General features: G+C 38.2%; 1 protein-coding gene across 5 annotated transcripts in view; it reads left to right on the forward strand.

Annotated features, from left to right (window-relative positions):
* The window catches only part of sorcs2 (sortilin-related VPS10 domain containing receptor 2), a 375,253-nt gene that overhangs the window by 287,616 nt on the left and 64,550 nt on the right, over nucleotides 1-23,087 (forward strand). For all 5 annotated transcript variants that reach the window (XM_087837752.1, XM_087837753.1, XM_087837754.1 and 2 more), the window contains 2 exons: nucleotides 2,026-2,099; nucleotides 13,775-13,839. In XM_087837752.1, coding sequence (XP_087693878.1) covers nucleotides 2,026-2,099; nucleotides 13,775-13,839 — 139 coding nt within the window. The remainder of the gene's footprint in view (nucleotides 1-2,025; nucleotides 2,100-13,774; nucleotides 13,840-23,087) is intronic.

Raw genomic sequence — 23,087 nt, forward strand, 5'->3', positions numbered from 1 at the left:
CTCAAATACTTTTTAATTTTGAACAGCAAAAGCCACAATCACCCAAATTAAAACAAAACAGGCATATAAAGACAAACATTTCACTTTATGTGCAATTAATATAGATTTTATGTAAAACCTTTTCATTATATATTTTTTTCGTTTCACTACCATTAAAAACAATTAACAGTAAACAGAAACAATTAAACTATGATGGAAGATCCTGAGGTGCTGGTTAATGACCGTCAATGCACACTTGTAGAGCAGATAATAATTCAGCTACATGGCTTTTTATGTCACACACTGTTGTTTTTCATCCTGCTTAAGTTAATTGCTTTCATAGTTGTAACATGTCACTCCAGTCTGAGCCAACACGAAAGCCAGGGCATCGTATTGCTGTCCAATGAATTACTTATGTCTTTTTGCCGAGAGATGAGATGATTCCGTGGATAAGACATTCAAGCCTGCAGCACTGTAGAAAACCTGCAAGATGAAAATAGTGTTGGTCAAAAATGCTGCTTTCTCATGTAGGTTAGAAACACTCAATCAACAGATTTATTAATAAGCAATGAGAGATGTTCATCTCACTGCGTTTGACTATTTTATAGCAGTAGCTTCAGTTAGGGGATCAAAGCAGAGCCAAGGAATTTAAAGATGTATCACTTGGGGACCCATGTGGAATGGCCAATTCTGAGCAAAGCTAATGTTAACAGCACCACTGGTGTGAAACAGCAACAACAAATTATCTTCACCATGTTCCAGTCATTTATGGTGATAACACAAAGGTAGTATATCTGATCTGGCAGTGATATACAAAGGTCGGAAGCCCAAAGTGCAAATAGCGATATTTTTGTCGTAGAGAGCAAAGTATTTTATTTTATGGTATTATGTTAGTTGACTGTAGTCGCCTATGTGGAAACAGCACAGCTATGTCTTGATGCATGCTCAATCATACAGGTAAGGTATTCATCCAGGTACTTTTGGAGACAGCACAGCTATATTTCACGTTGTTGTCTACCACCACACCTGGGTAATTCACCAATCATACACTAAAAATATTGAATTAAAGGGCAGTTTGTTTAGTTTAGTTCATCTGCCACAGTCTTTGTACTTATCTGTAATGAATTCATTTTTTTGGATAATACCTTTTTAAAAACTAATAAATTAACACTTTATCAATCTGTCAAGATCAACAAAATGTAATTTCATTTTGTTTTGTTGCACAAACCACCAAACAACTACTCGTATTCATCAAAGTCCTTATTTTTTGCACCGACTGAATTAAAACCCAATGTAAAAAGTGGCGTTTGGGCTTAAATAAAAAGACCCTGAAAACCAAAATGGAAATAAAGCTCAAGATATTTAAGTAGGTGAGACATAAGTTTGAATAGTTAATAAGCTTGAATTGGCTCAACTCCTCCTCCACTTCAATAATTTACACATAATTAAGCAGGAAATTCAATTAGGTTTTAATCTGTTCCATATGGGCAGGCTGCAGATGGAAACGAGGAATCCATTCAAACAGAACAAAAAAATCATTTAGCTGGAGAATGATGTGAGGATGCAGAGCAGCATTTTCAAATTACGGTTTGTGAGGGCAGACACATATTTACATCAAGGTCAACCTTCATTTCTCTTTTTCACAGCGACAAAAGAATGTGCTTTAGGATTAGCTTGTTGTTACTGATTACATTTATTTTCCGATGACCATGAGTGAGATAGGCAGGAGCTGAGCAGAATGAGAAGGTGCAAGGGTTGTTTGTGTGTGTGTGTGTGTGTGTGTGTGTGTGTGTTAATACACACTCAATGCACACACCTTGTCACGCTGACACACACACGGCTGCCAAACCTGTTATGATTAATATGTGAGCTCAGTTTTAATGTGCTGAAGTATGAAATGTAGTATCTTGATTGGATGAATAATTTTCTATAGTGACCTCCATTGTAAAATAAACAGCTGGCAATAATCTGGAGATACGTTATGCTACATGAAAATTGTGCTTTTTTTCTGTCTAATTGTGTGGGGTTTTTTGTTTTTTTGTCCAGCTCTTTGCTTCAGCAGATCTGGGCCGCAAGTGGACATTACTGCAGGAGAGGGTGACAAAGGACAGAGTTTTCTGGTCAGTCTGCCTTAATTTTATAAAATTTGATGGATAAGATGCCAAGAATGCAGCTGTGTTTGTGTCATAGCATTACTAAGCAAGTTCATGATACCCAAGATATCTTTTTCTTATTTCCAGTCACTTATCCAAACATCAGCAACATCAGTAACTGAAGGTGGATCAGTCAACCCAGATTCTCCCATTCTTTTTATGAGTATGGTCACATAAAACTGTGCAATTTGATTAATCATAGACATGGACTAGTCTACTTGCAGCAAAGCAGTATAATTTACGAATGAAGAGACTATATTAAAATATTGAAAGATGTTAAACAGATAATACATCTGCAAGTTGGTACATAAGAATGTGTGATTTAAACTTGTTTACACATGGAAGGAAAAAGAAGGGAATGACGTTGTTCCCTAAGAATCTCCATTTCTTATTGATGCTTGTCAGATAAAGACAAATACTATCTCTAGAACCACAGTCCTTTCTACTACCTAAATACTGAAGTTCTAGGGATTTTGTTGGAAAGAACTGATTGGTCATTATGTTGTGGTTTTGTACATGTTTGTGTCTTTTCTAAAGGATAACATGCACCAGAGCACATTAGGCCTGCAGCATATCTTACCATGGCGGTGTACCCATTAAGAAGATAACCTTTGTGTTTACCCTGAAAACCAAAGGATAAACCTGACAGTACCACACTTGCCTGACTCAGTCTCTAGGTTTGCTCTACAGGCCTCTGATAACTTCTTCACTGATATATAGTTTTAGAAACTGTGAGAATTAAGGTTGCAACCAAACAAAACATTTTCTGTTTCTTGTGCAAAGTTGATTAATACTGGTTCTTGAACATATGTCAGTGTTTTGGCTAACCCCAATAAGTTAAGGAAGAGAGGAATGAAAATACAAGTACAAGGACTTTATTTTGAATTTACTTTGAGATGGGTGTTGAAGGCTATAATAAACACAGACGAAAAGAAAATTTGAACTGCTTAAGGTTATTTCAGTTCACTTAAGTTCAATTTAGTACCAAATCACAATAACAGTCACATTGTAAGGTAAGAACCCTACATTATTCTGGAGAAAACCTCAACAATCAAGCAACCCCTAGACAAGTTTGCAGTTGTAGAAAGGACAACCTCTGGCAGAGCCAGGGCTCAGGGAATCTCTGCTATCTATCAAAAAAAGTTAAAAAGTAGTTATATGGCTCCACTGGTATATAAACATGTGGGGAGAGTGAGAGCTGAATGGTGAAGAACTGCTTAGTTCATTGCATCAAGTCTCTTAGGACTTTGATCCTATAGCTACATAACGGGTCATATGTCTAGCCTTAACTGTTAGCTTTATCAAAAAGGAAAGTTTTTCTTAAAAGTAGAGAGTCTGTATGTCTCCTGAAAACAAACTGGAAGCTGGTTCCACAGGAAGGAGGCCTGCTGAAAGTTGAAGGCTCTATTTGAAGGATTTAACTGGGTGCTGCTGAAGAGAAGCTAATATTGGACAAGAATGAACTCACTTTATCATCCCTGTCAGTACTCTGGCAACAGCATTTTGGATTAACTGGGGGCTTAGTGAACTTTAAGAATGACCTGATAATGATAAAAAACAATAGTCCAGCATAAAAATAATGAATGCAGATGTAAGACAGAAATATCGTGCAGAAGAAAGAAACAAGTTCTACATAATTGTTTAATATGCACATTGAAGGACTTATCCTGGTATGGTAATGCCAACCAGATTCAGAATGCAATTAAACATATAATAACCTCAGTTTTGTCTGAATATTGGAAGGAAATTATGGGACATCCTTATGTCTTTAAAATATGCCAGTAGCCAAAGTATATGACTTGTGTCATCTGGCTTCGCAAATGAATCATACTGGGTATTATCTACGTAGCAATAAAAATGTATGCAGTGTTTTCTGATAATATTCTCTAAGGGACGCATGTATAATATAAAAAAGTATGGATCCCAGCACAGAACCCTGTGGAACTCCATGACAAACTTTGTGGAGAAGACTATGAGTTTACATGAACGAAATCAGGTACATACAATTTAAACCATTGGAATGTATTTTCTTTAATACAATTTTAGTAGAGAGTAACAGTTTAATCTAAATTTATGTTGAAAAATATTGTGATCAACAGTATCAAATGCTACAGAGTGACCTAACAGGACAAGCACAAAGACATGTCCTTTGTTTGAGTCCATGAGATTGTCATTCATTTCAGGTTTTAAATTATACACAATCCAATAAGAACCTATGGCGCCAGAATAGAAAAGTCTCTTTGAAAGTAGTAATACTCATTAAGCGCAGAACTGGGGGTTACATTAGTATAAAGATGAGAAGATGGGGCTTTGTAAAAAATTACACTTACTAACATTTTTAAAACTCACTAATTAACTCTAATGGGCTACAGCTGCTCCACAGAAGTCAAATACTAGACCCCAAACGAAACTATCTAAAAAAGAATGTAAAGATTAGAAAATGTTAAGTATATGAATTATTACAATTGTTCCCTTAATTTTATATTTTGCCCTTCAGTTGAAGAAGAAATGACATCCACATCAGTTTATGTATAATTTTAATATGCCAACATAAGATGGTGATTGTGATGAACCTTATCCTGTTTACCTTGACAGATACATACTTACTCTGTATTCTGTAGAAAAATATTGTGATCAATGATGATTTTATATATTTTTCCATAGCATTACATTTGAATTTAACAGTTCAATCTTTCAAATAACGGACAAATATTTGTGAAATCATGATACATTTGTGAATGTATTTTAACAATCTAAATATGCATATATGTACAGACAAATACATTTAGACAACAAGAAAATTATGTTTTATTACATTACAGTGATTTTACGTTAATTTACATTTGAAATGTGAAATCACAGTCCATTTATGTAAATTTAATGATATTCTAGAAGAACAGAACAAAACTGTAAAATACACAGTAAAATACTTTTATATTAGGATTTTTTTTTTTTTTTACAGTGTAGGACTTTGCTCTTCTAGACAGAGATCTCAGTTGTTCCTGGATCTGCTGGAGCCACTTGCCCAGCTTGGGGTTCACTGCACCAAGTAATCCGTTTACCACTGGGACCATTGTTACCTTTGCCCTCCACATCTTCTCGAGCTCTTCTCTGAGCCCTTAGTACTTCTCCAACTTCTCGTGTTCCTTCTTCCTGATGTTGCTGTCATTCAGTATCGCTACATCTATCACGATGACATTCTTCCTCTGCTTGTCCACCACTACCATGTCCGGTTTGTCCGTCTGTATCTTATGTTATGTGCTGGATGGATAGATAACCACCTGTCATAAAAACAGGAAAATACATATTTTAAAAATCTGTCAAAAACAAATAGTTTTTGGTTCGTCCCACAAAGTTTCCCAATGGAACTTTTGTCCAACCTGTCTTCGAATCCACCAAATCTCAAATCTGCTCAATATTTTTCAAGTTTGGACTTAGACTTGGCCAGTCCAACAGTTCTAGTTCTCTAGATTCCTTTTTCACATAGTTTGTGCACAGTTTTGAAATATGTTTTGGGTCATTCTCTTGCTGGTATATAAACCCATGAGTAGGGATGGGTATCGTTTAGGTTTTATCTGATACCGGTGCCAAACCGGTACTTTTGAAAGGTGCCGGTGCTTAAACGGTGCTCAAACCGGTGCTTAAAGAATGGAGAACACAAAATTGGTCCAAAAACCTCTCATGTTCAGCTGGTTTTTTTTGTAAATGTTAGCAGCTATAGGGCATATATGGCATCACTCTTGGCTGGAAGCAGTGCTTAAACAATGGAAAAAACACAAACTTTGTCCAAAAACCTCTCATTTTTAGCTGTTTTCCACTTTTTCTTTGGTCATTTTAGCCTTTTTGGCCAGGGTGAAGGGAGTATCTGCCATCAAACAAGAAGACAGCCGCATGTAACTACGACGGTGTTTGCTAGTTCACCTTACATGCATTAATTTAATAACGTGGTTAGCCTACTCAACGTAAATTATACACGAACAACATTAAGCTACTCACGCAGAGAAGAACGGCTGCTGCCGCCATCATCATCCGTCATCATTTCTGCTACACTGGCAGGGCTAGGGGCCAGGACTCTCCTCTTCGGGTTTTTGGGGGATGTTGCTAACTCCGGGTCCCATAACAGGCAACCCACCCGCAGTAGATGCGCTCGGTGTGAGGTCTTGCAGCAAGCTATCAAATACGGCGCATTTTTTGGCTTTTAAAACAAACGCTATGCGTCGCCAGGTGTTTCATCGGATTTGAGGCGTTCCTTCCTTTGACAGTATCACCTTAAAGCACTTGTTGCAGGCTGCTGAGTTTGCATCTTTTGCTGTGAAGTACAGCCAGACGTTTGACCGCTTCGCCTTGGACATTTTTAATCTGTAGCTCTGCTCTAAAAGAACGTACGTACCTGGACCTGCCTACTATCCTCGGAAACGTAAAATGATTGGCTAGAATTCAAAGTGTATCACATCTCAGGAAAAAAAAGCACCGAAATAAAGCACCAAATGTGCGCTGCTTTTCGGTCTGGTTACTATCGTTTATGTCAGAACCAGTGCCATCATGGCACCGGATACCGGTACCCATCCCTACCCATGAGCAATCCATTTCAGTCTACATCTTGATGAACCAAGGTGATTTGCTAGAATTTTTTGTTCATTATATTATGCTAGCATCAAAAAGTTTTGTGGATGTTTGCAATCTGTGCAATTTGTCACATTGCACAGATAATGGCTTCTTAGAAGTTAAGTTTCCCAGCCTTGTTCATTCAGTCATTTGCTTATGGTCAGTCTGGAGACTTTCTTAGAATATGATCTAAAAACATTTACCTCTTTTGCTGCCTGAAGCAGCAGTGGTCCTCCTTCTGTCTATACTACTTAAAGTCTTAAGGTGCCTGAGATCTGCTTCAGTCAGCTTTCATTTCTTCCTCTTCCTGCATTCTGTAAGGGCCAGACTCCAAAGCACACTTGACCACACTGTGAGAACACTTGAAGTCTTGCTCTATTTGTCTCAAAGACCATCACAGCATCACAAAGTGCTTCAATGTGCTTCAATGTAAACTCTCTGCGTGTTCCCATTTTAAAATGAGGAGGAATTTCAAACTGAATTCACATTTTATACCCACATTTGAGCTGGCAGACTGGATTTATCAGAAATTAATCAAGCATTCAAGCACAAAATGTTCTGTTCAGAAAATGCAAGTAAATATCAGTAATTTACCAACTTAATCAAAGAAAATTAATATGCTTTAAAATTTTCTTCTGTTTTATATTGTAAAACATTAAATTCGATGAAAATGAAACAAAATATGAATGAAAAACAACAAAATTATATTTTAACATTAATAATATAATTTCATTTAAAGAGCTTGAACAACCAACAACATTGGTGGATTAACATTAGACAAACATAAAAAAAATAATCATTTTGGCCATTGCCAAGTGGTGGGGGGGGGGGCGGCAAGACCAGGTGTGTGTGTGTGTGTTTCTCTCTCTCTCTCTCTCATAGAACAATCTAAATAGTTTTAAATGGGTTTCACTGGTATTATTTGACCAGCTTTAATATTTATTATGAAATCAATGACATAACATCAAAAGCAGTGGCTTTATTTACAGTGCAGGAGAGTTGTGCTATTTATAAAGTCTTTCAGCAGTTCTTAGTTCAAAAGTCTTGTATTTACTAAATCCAGCATCTGATCTTCAGTGTTCCCAGGACAGAATCTCTTCTCTCAGCCATGCAAAACACTCTCCACAGGTAACCGCAGCTAACATTTGAAATCTTTGTGCTAACAATGATGAAAGAGACTTACAGATGGGCAAGACTGAAGGTCAGGTCCCAGCTTAAATAGCAGTCAGCTGATTGCCAGCTGATTCACAGGTGCTTGATTGCTTGAGGCACATCAGGGCGAGGGCTGAGATCCCAGGAGGATCCTGCCCCCCTAAAGTAACGTGGAGTAAGCAGACACATGTACACAGAGCAACAAGCAAACACACCAAGAGGTAGAGAGAGAGAGGTTGCTGTGATGATAGATTTTTCGGTTTTCCTGCAAAGCACCATCTTCTTTTATACATTAATCTCCAGATGGCAGGAAGGAGGCATCCTGTTTCATTTACTAAGAGCGGCAGATTTTTCTTTTAAGAGTTAATAAATATGTGAAAATGACTCCCACCCAAAATGACAAACTTTTTAGCAAATGCAACAACTTAGACGAGAGGGGTAATTTACATCCCAAGTACAACTATGCATTGCATTTTGTATGAAAACTGTGGATTCCTATCTTAACAATCATTAATGTATTAAAGTTAACCAAGGTAAACAACCTTCAATAGATTAGTAGAGCTGGTGTGAGGCAATATACTTAAAAAAAGAAACTTTGCTCAGAAGCAAACCTGAAAAACCTGCTTGGATAGGAATCTTTTCAAGGTCAGGTGTTTCCTATCCTTTCAATGCTCACATTGGTTGTAATGCACAGGGGTCAAAGTTGTGGGAAATTACTACAGAGTGTTTTATAATAAGGCTGTCATCTCATCCCAGAGAGAAACAGAAAGCAGAAGAAAGTAAATGGCTCTTATTGTATATATTTCACAGCTTTCACGATCATATATCTTCCAGTATGTCTCCTCCTAACTCTAGTCTTCATATTTTATCTCCTTTTTCATTCTTCTATTCATCTGTTCTCTTTTACCATTTTCTCCCATCTGAATTAAGCTTCATGTTACTCATTCATGTAAAATAGGCATTATTGTAAAATTATAAGTTCAAATGTGCAGCATTCAAATACTATTGAGTCCCTCTTTCCCATCTTTTAAAGTTCCTGTTAGTGTGTTTCCTCTCTTTGCAAATATTAAATGAGCTGGTTCACACACCCGAGCAACTATGATTTATACCACCAGTGCTAACTCACAAATCATCCTCTCTGCAATGTAAAAATTGAGAGCTTGTGGAAGGGGTGCCATATAGGAAGAGAAACACCCTAAGTGCTTCCTTTTTTAGACCTAAGTTACATACTCAAGTAAGAGTGAGAGACCCCTGCAATGAGAGCTATATTATGTAATTCTTACTGTAACTTGTGGATTAAACATTTTTTTTTTTTCTGTGAATAACATTTGGTTTTGACTTAATAGTGGCACAAGTTATGGACTTGTTTTCCAAATTCATATTTTGGAAACCATGAAAAATGGCTTAAACCTTTAAATATTGGCTACCCATCCAATATTTACTCAGAAACACCTGGAAAACAGAGTGACCATTTAACCATACAATATAAGAGCAGATTAAACTGGCAAAAAATTGCTGACCACTTGACTTAATACCCCTCGCCAAGTGCCATCATATAGCCAGTGGCCTATTGCGTCAGTTGGTCTTTACGAAACTTTTACTTTGATCTTTACAAAGCTTGGTCCTTGGCTTTATTGGTTTTATTTTTTTAGTTTATTTGTTTTGTTTTGTTTTATTTTTTGTTTGATTGATTGACTTGTATTGATTATTGACTGAGCTCCATACCACTAATATCATAAAGATTGTGGTCCTCCATTCAAAAGTTTATATATGTGGCTAAGATTTTACATACATACACACTGTAAATGCATGTTGTTAGAGTTTTGGGATCTAAATTTAGCCAGGCATATCAGCTATAACAGGAATAGCAGAGACCAGAAGTCTTCCAGCAAGTGCACATAAATCACATAAAAAATATCACATTAAAATTAATCTGCCTTTAGGCTGGTCTAGCAAAATGTGTTCCAGTGGACCTTGTTTTTGTGATGCTAGGTTGTAAACTTTGTGTTTGTCATTCTCAATAAAATGAAAAAGCTGTTTATTGAAATTGAACTGACATTGCAAGGCTGACAACTAAAAAAAAAAGTAAAATGTTTAAGAATAGGTGAAGAAAACAGCTTGTATAATAATAATAATAATAATAATAAGAAGAAGAAGAAGAAGAAGAAGAAGAATTTATTTGTATAGCACTTTTCAAAACAGAGATATATATGTACAGAAGATAAGTGTACATGTTTGAACATACAGACACAAAAACAGACACGCACTTTTGTTCCATCATACACACATACATGCATGCATGGTTGCAAACTATGGCCAAAAAATGTGAAAAGATTAAGGAAACACTAACCTATAAAAATGAGTTTTCAGCAGTTGTTTTAAAACAAATAACAGAATCTGCTGTTTTAATAGTCTGAGGAAGGCTGTTCCACAGTTTGGGTACAACAATGTCAAAGGCTCAATCAGAGCGAGGGACAGTTAGGAGACCCTGGTTAGACGATCGGAGAGGCCGGCTGCATTGATAAAATCTTACAAGCTCTGCTACATAAGCAGGGGTGTAGAGCCTTATGTTAGTTACACTGGAAGCCACTGAAGGAATCCAAGGGTAGCTGTAATATGTGGCCCCCAGCTAGTTTTTGTTAGTAGCCTTGGTGCTATGTTCTGCACCAGTTGGTGATAGTAAATTGCAATAATTAAGGCAGGAGCAAGATTAAAATGCGTCCTGAAAGTTCAAGATGATTGAATGACAGTAAAGATTTGATTTTCACAATATTTCTGAGTTGAAGGATACAAGAATGGACGAGCTTTGAGATGTGACTTTCAAAATTCAGGAGTTGGTAAAAAAAAAAATGATGCAGAGGTTTTTAGCAGATGATTTGATTTGATTTACTGGTGACAGGGGAGATGGACTAACTAACCTCCTTAGGGAAACTGTCTGGGCTGAGTACTGGAACCTCAGTTTAACTGGAATTGAGATAAAAGAAATATGAATACCATCCATCCATCATCTTCTTCCGTTTATCCGGGGCTGGGTCCCAGGGGCAGCAGCCTATGCAGAGAAGCTCTCTCTCCCTGGCCACCTCCTCCAGCTTGTCCGGGGGAACACCAAGGTATTCCCAGGCTAGCCAAGAGATATAATCTCTCCAGTATATACTGGATCTGCCCCAGGGCCTCCTCCTGGTGGCAGAGAAATGGCAGAGAAGCATTTATTGAGGCAGAGGCTGTCAAGGTTTTGGGCTTGACAGAAAAGTATCACTGGGTGTCATCTGCACGGCAGTGGTAGAAGATTCCATTAAAGCCATTCAGTCCATTGAAATCATTCACTAGATGGCCGAGGGGTAACATTTCTCAAAGTGCAAATTCACCTTCAGTCTGAATTCACATTGCATGCTTGGAGCTGACACTTCTATCCAAAGAAACATGCAAGTTTCCAAGATAGATCAAGGAGGACATGGGACGTTTGCTCATGGGTTTTCTAATAGATGGGAACAAGCAGCAAGACTCTTGATCAGGTCCAGAACCTTAAAGTATATATACAGTAAAAATAAATACAGAAAGTTTAAAAAAAAAAAACCTGCAAATGTCAGGTAGACAAATAATTAGCTATTGATAAGGACATTTCAAATGCCCAGTGTTTGCTTAAAGCCTGATTGGAGACTAACAAGAGGAGGAACATCCTAAAACCTGGCAAAAGGAGTATTTCGGCATTGCTGTGCATTGGTGTCAATGCAAAATAAATTACATTGAGGTACATGCCAATGGAAAACTATTAGAGTGGATTAAACAGGTGAACTATATGCTGAAAGGCTACTCCAGGGATCCAGGTTTGATTCTGCTTCTGGACATATTCCATGTTATTGCACTCTGTCCCTCCTTTCTTGGATACTCTGCTGTCCGGGGTAAAAGTCAGTCTTTAAAAAGAAATCTGTTAAAGTGGACACAATACCATACTGAAGGTAAATATGGACGTGCTGTTTTGTAGCTGATAGTTGGTCCCTAGTCCCATTCTAAGGCTTACATAAGTAGTTCTCCTATATTCTCTTTACCGCTGTGATAAGCTGAAATGGACGCCCTACTCTAAGCTGTGGTCACTTCAGTTGCTCTATTAGAAAAGTTTAACTGTCATTGGTATAAATCACTATATATTACTGACATTTCATCACAGTCTCTGCTGCCAGTCATTCCTTCATATGCCCCTTAGCAAGCTGAACATTCTTTCTGATATCAGGCTAACAGATGGATAATGAGTTCTCCTCTTCTTGTCTCTGCAGTCGCTTTTCATCATCCACTGTTTAAATTGTGGTGACCTCTTATATTTGTACGATGGGTGTATAACCCATTCCATAGACATCTGACTAGCAGTAACTGGACTGAGCCCAGAAGCAAACTTGGTTTTGTAGATGAACCACATTTGTTGGCAGCTGTTTTTGTAAAACAGAAAAGACTTTCTGGATGATAGACAATAGACTTGATTTTGAATTGGCTATTAATGACCACTTTATTCCATTCAATCAAGTTAAGTTTTATGTATTGCACAAACAATAACGTACCGTTGGCAAAATTTTGAAATGTCATTTGCATTTAGTACGACCAAATAAGTTTTAGAATACTTTTAATAATTTTTTAAATAAGAAATATATATTTTACCTGCACCATGTATAGAGTATGAGACGTATGTGTATCATCCCAGCAACGAAAAACAAGCAGTGAGTGATAATTATTCTAATGCTGAAAGAAATGTGACTTATTTATTACTTATTAATGTGTAACTTATTTGAAGTAATACATACGATTTTTTTTTAAGTAAATTGTTTCACGTGTTCTTTCTGAAGCGTCCTCTCTCTTTACCTACAATATGACTGATATTCCTTACCCCTCATAACTCTTTTCCTACCTTGCTTCTCCTTCCCCTCACAGTCTGCTAATTGCTTGTAAAGTCTCTTTATAGGAAAAGTAACAAGGTTTTAAATCTCCACTGTGTCTTTACTGGCCAGGGGGATATTTTACAGACTACATTATGCAGTTCTAATCAGATGAACTGTTTAGTTTACCACTCACTGAAGGGCAGACAGAGCAAATGCACTTTTGTATACATCCGTGTGCTTTTAAAAAGGAGCATATAGAACATTTTGATGGTTTTAAAGTTTAAAACATGAGTTAGGATAAGTGCATTTTCCAGGAAGTGCTGACCAGTGAAAAAAGGGGTTGTGGACAGTGACTGTACATTATAACATGTTATCCATCCAGCCATACATTTTCTGCCTATCGAATTCAGGGTAGTGGGAGGGGCTTTGTCTGGATTGGCTAAAATAAAATTAGCGTAGAAATCAACGTGTACATGTTGTCTAAAATTATGATTGAATGGTTTAGTTCTAGATGGTCTTCCCCTGCAAACCTAGACATATAACATTGGTAATTCCATAAAAACAGTGGAAAGCATTTCTTAACCTTTGATTTTTAATTTAAATGATACATATTTAAAATGATACACTCAAACTTAAATGTTTCTACATTTACATCCATGTCCATCCACCACCCTAACAGGTTTGAGTCATGAATAAAAACGTTTTCCTGGGTTCACCATGTTAGGTGAACATCTAAAACACACATCATTTGACAGAATGCAGCGAATTTGTGTGGTCATGCCATTTGTTCCATGTTTTATTTCTCCATGTTTTCTGTCTTGCTCCAATATTAAAATTAGAAAATGTAAAAAAAGGAAATATGTAAGTAAAATTCTAAAAACATTAAAGTGACAAATTGTTATTATTTAAAAAAACATATTTATTGACTGTGCTTTACTGCAGTGTTGCTTGGACTAGTCATATGTGGTTTTAAGCTTGAAGTCTGATGTACATCTGACATGATTGTCTTCTGTGTTCCAGGTCTGTATCTGGTGTGGATGTGGATCCTGATCTGGTGCACATGGAGATGCAAGATACAAGTGGAGGTGCAGTGATCTTCCATTAGCCCACTCATCTTGTTATAATGTTAGCACTTGGTCAAAGAAGATCAAACTTTATTAGAATTTCTATAAGTTGATATAAATCTAGAGGTAAAATAAATCACAAGGTTTAGCTTTGGTCCAATTTTATACTACTAATAGCAAACAGATAATCAGCAAAGAGACTTGAAATTTGAAATGCTACCAGGTGTATTCTTACTTGGGTTTAAAAGCATGTTATTAAAATACATTAACTGGCACTATCACAAGCTGATGAGTAGAGGACCAAAATACAGGATTTTAAACAAAAAGGTGAACCTTTATTAGGTTGAATGCAATGCCTACAGCCAAATCCAAATACAAGCAGAACTCTAAGGTCTTTGCAGGGAAACAGGCAAAACTAAGAGCACACAGAGGAAGATAAAGACTACAGACAAGACTAAGGAGAAGCACAGGACTATATATACACTTTAACTGGAAACAGGAGGGTAATGAGACATAGGTGACAGTAATCAAGACAATCACAGGGGATGAAGTAAAGCTTAAAGGAAGACACAAGAGACAACTAATTTTAAACTGTTAAAATAACAAAGAACCCAACTAAAGGCACAAGAGAACTCACTCTGAATTCAGGGAAGGACAGAATTAATAATAGCCTGAAGGTAAAACCAAAAGGAAATAATTAGTGCTGTGAAAATTAACATGTTAACGCAAATTTATCTGTCATCACGGTCAACGCGATAAAAGTTTTTTAACGCATGGAGTGCAGAATGACTCAAAATCCCTGATATGTTTCTGTCAATGCATTTCGGGTAGTGTGTCCAAATAGAGTTACCTTCGCACATGTGCAAATGGGCAGCTGAACCAATCAACTCAATATGGAAGATGATAAACGTACATTGGACCTCTCAATGGAAATTTGAGTATTAAAGAAATAACAAGACGGAACAGTCAACCGACATAAAGTATTATGCAAATTGTGCAAGAAGGAATTTTCTTTTCACCGAAGCACTTCCAGCTTAAAATATCACACTGACGTGAAGCCTATGTTAGCCGGGGATGCTGCTAGGACTTTGGCTAACCACTCACGGAGAATCGGGGACTCAGTAAGTCTACCTCAGACATGTTGACTGACACAATTGCCAAGTGGATTACAACAAACTGCAGACCTATTAATATCGTTGAGAACACGCACTTTACATAGCTTTGGTTTCTCGTTTCAAGGATTTGAAGTGCCTCCCCAAGAGTGACAGAGAGAGAGAGGATAAATGTTTACATTTTTGTAGTTTTTTGTTAACATGAAATGTTCAAGATTTTTAATAAACATGTTAAGTGCGTACATTCTCCCTTTTTTCTCAAGTCTGTTTGCTCATGCAAAATGAAATGCGATTAATATAGAATAAAAATGAATATTCAATTGTGATTAATCCAAATTAATACACTGTAACCCTGTGATGAATCTGATTAAACATTTTAATTGTTTGACAGCACTAATATATATTATATATTAGTGTATATTTACCTATTAGTATGTAGGTTTTTAAAAAAGTTTCACAGAAAATAACCTGTGTTAAAAGATGCAAGAAAATGATTTAAATACTCTTTGAATTGCTATTGCTATTGATCAAGTAATTGCTATTAATCGTGATTAATTACAGAAAATTGTGAGATTATTTAGTGAAATATTTTTAATCTATTGACAGCACTAGAAATAATATTAGAAAATTGAAAAGCTTATAAAACCCAGGCAGAGAGTAATAAAACCCAGGCAGAGATCCTAAAAAAAAAACCCCTCAAAAATCTAAACCTCAAAAAATGAGAATTAAAACTTCATGCAATAGAGTACAGAAATACCTAAACAGAAACTCAGACTCAGATATATATTAACTAAGGATTCAAAGTCAAAGGCATAACCAATCTTAGGTCACATGACAATCAAAGCAAAACTGTCACTGTGCCTTTTTAGTAAATCTGTAAGGAGTGATTTGGATTTGCACAGGCCAATATGGCCCTATGCCGGATTGATGGTAATGAATTTTGTTTCTTGAAATATCCTTGCCAGATATGACTGATGCCTCATTCAGTTCAACTATGACATGAGGATCAACTTCTCTTTAAGAACTCTTGAGGTAGAGGATAATGTGTTTTACCTATCCAGGCAGTGCTAGCACTACAATGTAAAAGCAAGTAAAAGAAGAGATGACCGAATGACCTTGGTGTGGGAGTGTTGGTAGTGTTTATGTGTGAGGGGTCAGTGGGGAATTAATGGATAAGCTAAATACTCATGGTCCCTCAGGGCAACACCAGTGAATTTGGATTATCATATCTCCTGAGTGACAGGCGAACACCTCCACATACAGGGCCAAGAGGGTAATAGAAATGTGTATTTGACATTGTGCATTTGTCAATGAAGGTGCCAAATGTTCAGATTCTTTATTCACATCTTGACTTCATCTTCTCTCAGTCTCCCAAACTATAATCCTAAATTCTAAACTATAACCTCTAAATAAACCTGAGCAGGCAAAGTCAGATAGGAGTGGCAGACTCTGAAGGGCGCAATGAAGGATGTGTTTATTATATTTGCTGTTCCATTCTCAATAAACCTCCCTTTTATAAATGGCCATTAAAATCTGAACCTCTTGAGGAGGAGACGAGCAATCTTTTAACCCACACACAGAAAGATGCTGCCTGCATTGTGAAATCTGTCGGGCTGAACAAAGCTCCCTGTGTTTGTGGATAGTGAAGATGAGAGGCTGTCTGTCTGGGCTGACTGCCCAGTTACGGGAGCTCTTCCTGGGGCACATGGCCTCATCTTTCTCATTCTCCTCCCTCTTCCTCTCCTTGCTTCTGTGCCCAAATAGATAGTTGAGGAAGGCTGGAGCGATCAGGCATGCTAAACCAATCTGTTCACCCTGTTCCCCCAAATCCTCTGCTCCAACCCTGTCATGCGTAGCATGGCCAAGGTTAAACAGTGGCATGCTACCAAAAAGGACACAGGAGAGATGAGGAACTGTGGCCCTGCCCTCAGCTCCCAGGACTGCTGTCTGATGTTTGAGAAGGGCTGGAGGGGTGGGAGGAAAGTCTCCTAGGAGATGGGGTGGTCGATTGATGGATGAGCCATGTGTGCACAGAGATGCTAGCTGGCAGTGTGTCTTTGTATATTAGTTTGTCATTAGGGAGATTGAAGGGCAAGAAAGCATGAGAGTATCTTGTTCATGCACATATTGACGCTGTAATGTTAGGAGTACTGTAAATGTGTACATGTCTCTACAAGTATCACATGTATTGCTTTCTGTATTTTTTTAAATAAGCACCACAGTCTCAATAATATCCCGTTAGCTATGCCCTGTTTTCCTGTTGCTGTTTTCCTCGTCATACCACCCAATTTCAGCATGTGAGTGTGGTTGCAGGTATGTGAGGACAGCAAGTGGCATGAAGAAATGAGTGTGCCACAAGCTGGAATTGAACACTTAGTCCAATCTAATAGTTTTTTAATGAGTTCTCCACCGTATGCTGCTTTGATTAAATGTCTGGGCTTTTCAATAAATTAGCCACTCCATTTATTAGACCACATACCTCCTGAACAAAGACAAAGCAGAGGAGGAAAAGTACAGTGCTGATGAAAAGAATTGACTCAGTCATGTGATATGAAGTTGCGTCATCCTGAGGCTGAACTGATTTGAATTTTCTTTTATGTAGTTGTATGTTGATTTTATTCTACTAAGATAATACTTTAGAAAAGAAGTAGTAAAAGACATCAATATAAAGAAGATAGGATGTACCACATGTGAATGAAGGTGACTTGATATGGTACATTAAAACACAGACATCTGTAAAACTGTCTTTTATGAATTTGTAAACCAGGTAGATTAATATCCATTCTGTTGAGCAAAGGACATGGAGAAAGAGTCATCCTCTCTCTGTCATATATATATATATATATATATATATATATATATATATATATATATTAGGGGTGCAACGATACAACAAAATTCACGGTTCGGTTCGGTTCGATACTTTGGTGTCACGGTTCGATATTTTTTCGATACAAAAAAAATGTTCATGCCTTTTTATTAATTTGTCATTTATTAAATTTTCACGGCACATTCTGCACCACATCTCTGTGCGTTCATCATTTGTTTGAAGCCAGCTCACCTCCTGCAACCACTTTTCCGAGAATACGTGCTTCTTTTGTGGTTCGGACTCCTTCTGACATTTCTTTGGAGGTGGAGGAACATCACAGTAATTGCTTAAAGGAGCTTCTTCGACATCTGTAAGAGTTCTAAACAAATGTCTGTCCTCTTCCTTAAAATCTTATGTACGCAAACACGCGTTGCAACTTCTTATCTTGTGCGGGTTTTTATTTTGACAGCGAATGCGCACCTGCGGACCACTTATGTGCAGCCCTGGTTATTTAGCTCGTCATATTGCAGCCACAGAAATTCTTTTGTCCATGAAACCATAAAGCTGCACTTTCTTTTTGCCTTATAGTCTGATTTGTCATAACCTTTCCGTTTTGTCACTTCTTCACCCTGACCTGTCTTATTTGGCTCAGCAGAACTAAAATATATATCTTGCTGCTTTTACACACGCACTAACATAACGCTCAGCGATTCTCTGCGCGATCAACCTCTCACATGTTTAAGCTGCAGGAGATTTCACTTGTCATGTTTGCATAGTAAGCTAACGATTGATAAGACGATGTCAGAGGAATTGGTGCGCAAATTATCATCACTCACCAATCAGTACTGTAGCTTTCTATACACAGTTCACGCGATTGCAAAGTGAAAGCAAAAAACAAGCGCAAATTCAAACGCGATTTCAGTATGTCACATATTGACAGTGGCCGATGCCAATGACATAATTACCCAGCTACATTTCCGAAAGAATGCAAAAGCATTGACATATATTTTTCCTTCCTACGATAGGCCGACGGGCAGGGCAGAGATAGATTTTGGTAGCCCGACTGGAAAAAAGCCCCAGGACGTCGGGCTAGCGATTTTGCGAGCCCTGTATCTGATTGAGGAATCACTCATCTTTGGAAAAGAGAGTTTATTATGGAGAAATGTCTCTTTCCAAAATAAAAGCTATACCATACGCTTCTTCTGGGCTATATTCTCAGCAGCATATTAAACATATCAGGTCCCCATAAGGAGAATCATGTGCTAACGGCTGTCTAAATGACTCGGGTAAAGTTTGTAGCATGCGTGCTTGTTTTTGTCTGCTTCCACTTGTCTTTGCACTAGGATGATATCGGAGTAAATGTGCAGTCATATTGGTTGTGTTCCCACTAGTGCTGTCAGCGTTAATCTGAAATGACGTTAAGGTCACAACACGGCAAATCTCCGTTAACGAGCTACCGCGGATCGCCTCATGAGTGGGGCTGGAAGACGTCAACACATTAACGAGCTAACTGCGCTAACACACTAGTTCCCACCAATTGAGCATTGCTGGCACATCCAACATACTGTTTTACTTTTGTCCATGACACGCTTACCTTCAGGGTCATACGTCACATGAAAACCAAAATAGTTCCAAACGCCAGATCTGAATGAGGGTGGGGGAGGTTCAATTTGCCATGTTGCAACGAGCTTAACTTCTGTCTAGCTAGCTTGCCCTGCGCTCAGTGAATCTGTGTTCGACTACTCCGCCTAGGCTGCACTGTCGAGCGCAGATCCACTGAGCGCTCAACACAGACAGCATCGTCAGAAGGAAAGTTGATAAAATAAATTAAAAATGTTGTATCGTTCGATACATATGCGTACCGAACCGAAAGCACTGTATCGAACGGTTCGATATCGATACGAGTATCGTTGCACCCCTAATATATATATATATATATATATATGTGTGTGTGTGTATATGTATATATGTATGTATATATATATGTATGTATATGTATGTATATGTGTATGTGTGTATATATATATGTATATATATGTATATATATGTGTATGTGTGTATATATATATGTATATATATATATATATATATATGTGTGTGTGTGTGTGTGTGTATATGTATACATGTATGTGTGTGTGTGTGTGTGTATATGTATACATGTATGTGTGTGTGTGTATATATTGGTCATTCTCAACCTCCTTTGAGGGCATATCTCATTTTGACTAAGGTAATATTGTGTGGAACTTCCACATACAGACAGACAAACGGGTGATGGGTAACCAACCAAGAAATAGTAGTGGTGGACAAGCAGAGGAAGACAGTCATAGTGTTAGATGTAGCGATACCAAGTGATAGCAACATCAGGAACAAGAAACACAAGAAGAATGAAAAGAAAATGCGAATACCAGGGCTGAGAGAGGAGCTAGAGACAATTTGGAAGGTTTAGGCAACACTGGTCCACATAGTAACTGGAATACTTGGAGCAGTGACCCAGCAGATCAGCAGATTCCAGGAATGACATCTGAGATATCTGTGCAGAACCGCACAGTCTTGGGAAATGGAAAGATACTGTGCAAGACCTTCAGGCTCCCAGGCCTCTCGCAGAAACGAGGGAGTGATTCTCCTTGAGCTTTGGTGGAGGTTGGTGGATGAATTGAAACAGAAGGCACTGATGCAGGGCAGAAGCAGCACTGATATATATGACACACAGTTTAAGTTGCCTGCCGTGAAGTAGCTTGAAGACCTTTGTTTCATTATCTGGTCGTAGTAATTGTTAGTACCTCCAAAGTTATGTGTGAAATTCTTTGAATCTATTTTCTATCATCTATTTTTTAATGTTAAATGTGTGAGAAGTAAGCATAAATTCTGTTTGCCAGTTGGTGATTTGAAGTTTCAGTGAGTCCTGTAAGAGGCTGTATTTTTGAAAGATCAAGGTCAGTTTGATGAATGTCTAATTCACTTCAGATGCTGATAAGCTCGAAGTTATATCTGAGCTGATACTTTTAACTTATTTCCAAGTGTCTGATGTAATCCATTGAAGGTCAAACCATAAATGTGGGTTCAGCCAGTGCATCTGAACTGCTAACCTCGCACATGTGTGGATGCAGGCTTGAGAGTGTGAAGTTGTGTGTGTGTGTGTGAGTATTTTCTCTATTGCCAGCTTGTCACCTTTGGGGGGAACATAGCGGCTGAATTTCAGGAGTCGATGCTGCTGATGCAGCTGCTGGTTGAAATTCAATAGTGGTTGAGCTTTGCACCATGCGCTAGCCTCTCTGTGTGCCTGTGTGAGGGTAATCCCTCCTGGCCATTTGGATCCTAGAACGACTGTATGTCTATGGGGAAGCTGTCATATCTTATGGAGTCTGGAAAATGATGTCTCCATTTTTCTTTTCGCCTAGTTTTTCGTCTCATACATTTTCTTCCACTCCCTCTAACAGCCAGCCACAGAAAAGCAGAAGCTGCAGTCTTCAGTTTATGCTTATTAAATGTGCCTATGCCAAGAGGCACACTTATTACTATTCCTCGGATTTATTAAGTGTGCCTATGCCAAGAGGCACACTTATTACTATTCCTCGGATTTATTATTAAGTGTGCCTATGCCAAGAGGCACATTTATTACTATTCCTCGGATTTATTATTAAGTGTGCCTATGCCAAGAGGCACACTTATTACTATTCCTCGGATTTATTATTAAGTGTGCCTATGCCAAGAGGCACATTTATTACTATTCCTCGGATTTATTATTAAGTGTGCCTATGCCAAGAGGCACACTTATTACTATTCCTCGGATTTATTATTAAGTGTGCCTATGCCAAGAGGCAAGGGTGCCTCTTGGCACCCTTGCCAAGAGGCACAGTTTTGAGACAAGGGTTACATATGTTATATCATTTTGTGCGGCTGGGTCTGGACTAGTATGCTATGACTTTTGGTGTTTATGACTTTTATAGTTTTTTAAATATTTAGATTTTAGTGCAAATTTTGGCCCATTTCTAGGCCCATGAGAAAGATTAAACTTTTGGCCCCATAGAAACAGACTTCATTTGTGGTGTGTTGGCTCCATCTTTTGGTCCCACTGAAACAAATTTCAAACTTCATTTGTGGTGTGTTGGCTCTCTCTAGTGGTATGTCGGGAGTGGTACGGCCTGTCTACCCATATTTGCATTACCGTAATGACGACAATATCAACAGCGAGCACAGCGTCGCTGCTTTCAGGAACCATTGGAATTTTTAAGGTTGCGCGAACCATTGAATAGTTACGGTAACCGCAAGGGTGTATGCTTGGACACCAATGTTGCCAACTTAGCGACTTTGTCGCTATATTTAGCAAGTTTTCAGACCCCCTTAGCGACTTTTTTTCTAAAAAGCCACTAGCGACAGATCTGGCGACTCTTTCTGGTGTTATTGGAGACTTATTTATGACGACTTTTTGACATGAAAGCGCGTATAGCTCTTACTCTCAACAGGCAGCGGTGCTGCCATGGGCACCTCGCCCGTGCCAAAGCGCTCACAGGAGGATAGTCCTCCCCCAGCTGCTATCAGGGCAGGAGACGTTCACACCTATGCGTCCAAACTGCAAATGAATCGCTCATCAGTGAAGCCGCCGCTCCCGCACTGACTGTAACGCAGTCAGTTCTTCTTTTACTGTTATGCTGTTTTGTGGATCAGGTTTAAAACTACTTATAAACACACACACAAAGTAACTCCACCAGTTACAATCAGTTTTTACAATCGTACTGCGTGCTAGCTAGCACGACAGAGTTTCTATACAGCTGTGTGCGGGCTAATTTACTGATGTTGAACTTTATGACAGCCTCCCCTGTCATTCTCTCGCCTGTTGAAACTTCAATCATGAAACTGATCAATCATCGGCTTTTCTCTCGTTTGTTTATCGTGCTAAACAACAGCAGCACGTTTAAGCTTGATCAGCTGTTGTTAGAATTCATTTGATTTTAATTTCTAGTATCAGCTGATGTTTGCTGGAGCCACAGCTGAAAAAAGGGCTGGTCCAAACCAGGAGATGTCCTTACTGAATCATCAGAGCTGAACTGGTGATGGAGAAACGGGTTTACCTTTTAGGTGACATGAATGAGTTGAAGGAAAGTTATGAACTATTTCTGAGAGACAAATAACACCAAGCTCCTTTTTTGTGTAGCTGACAGCTGGTAACTGTGCAGGGGCGGATCTAGCAAAGCTTTTGCCAGGGGGCCAGGTAGGGCATTAACAGGGAAAGGGGGGCACAAAGATATACTTTTCTTTCTTACTCTCATATAAAATATTTAGCTTTTATTAAATAGTTATCTGAATCTTACAACCAAAGTTTGTATAACAATACACAAGATTGGCTGTAG

Source organism: Neolamprologus brichardi, chromosome 3 (genome assembly GCF_056152115.1).
Source record: "Neolamprologus brichardi isolate AB-2024 chromosome 3, ASM5615211v1, whole genome shotgun sequence".
Lineage (NCBI taxonomy): Eukaryota > Metazoa > Chordata > Actinopteri > Cichliformes > Cichlidae > Neolamprologus > Neolamprologus brichardi.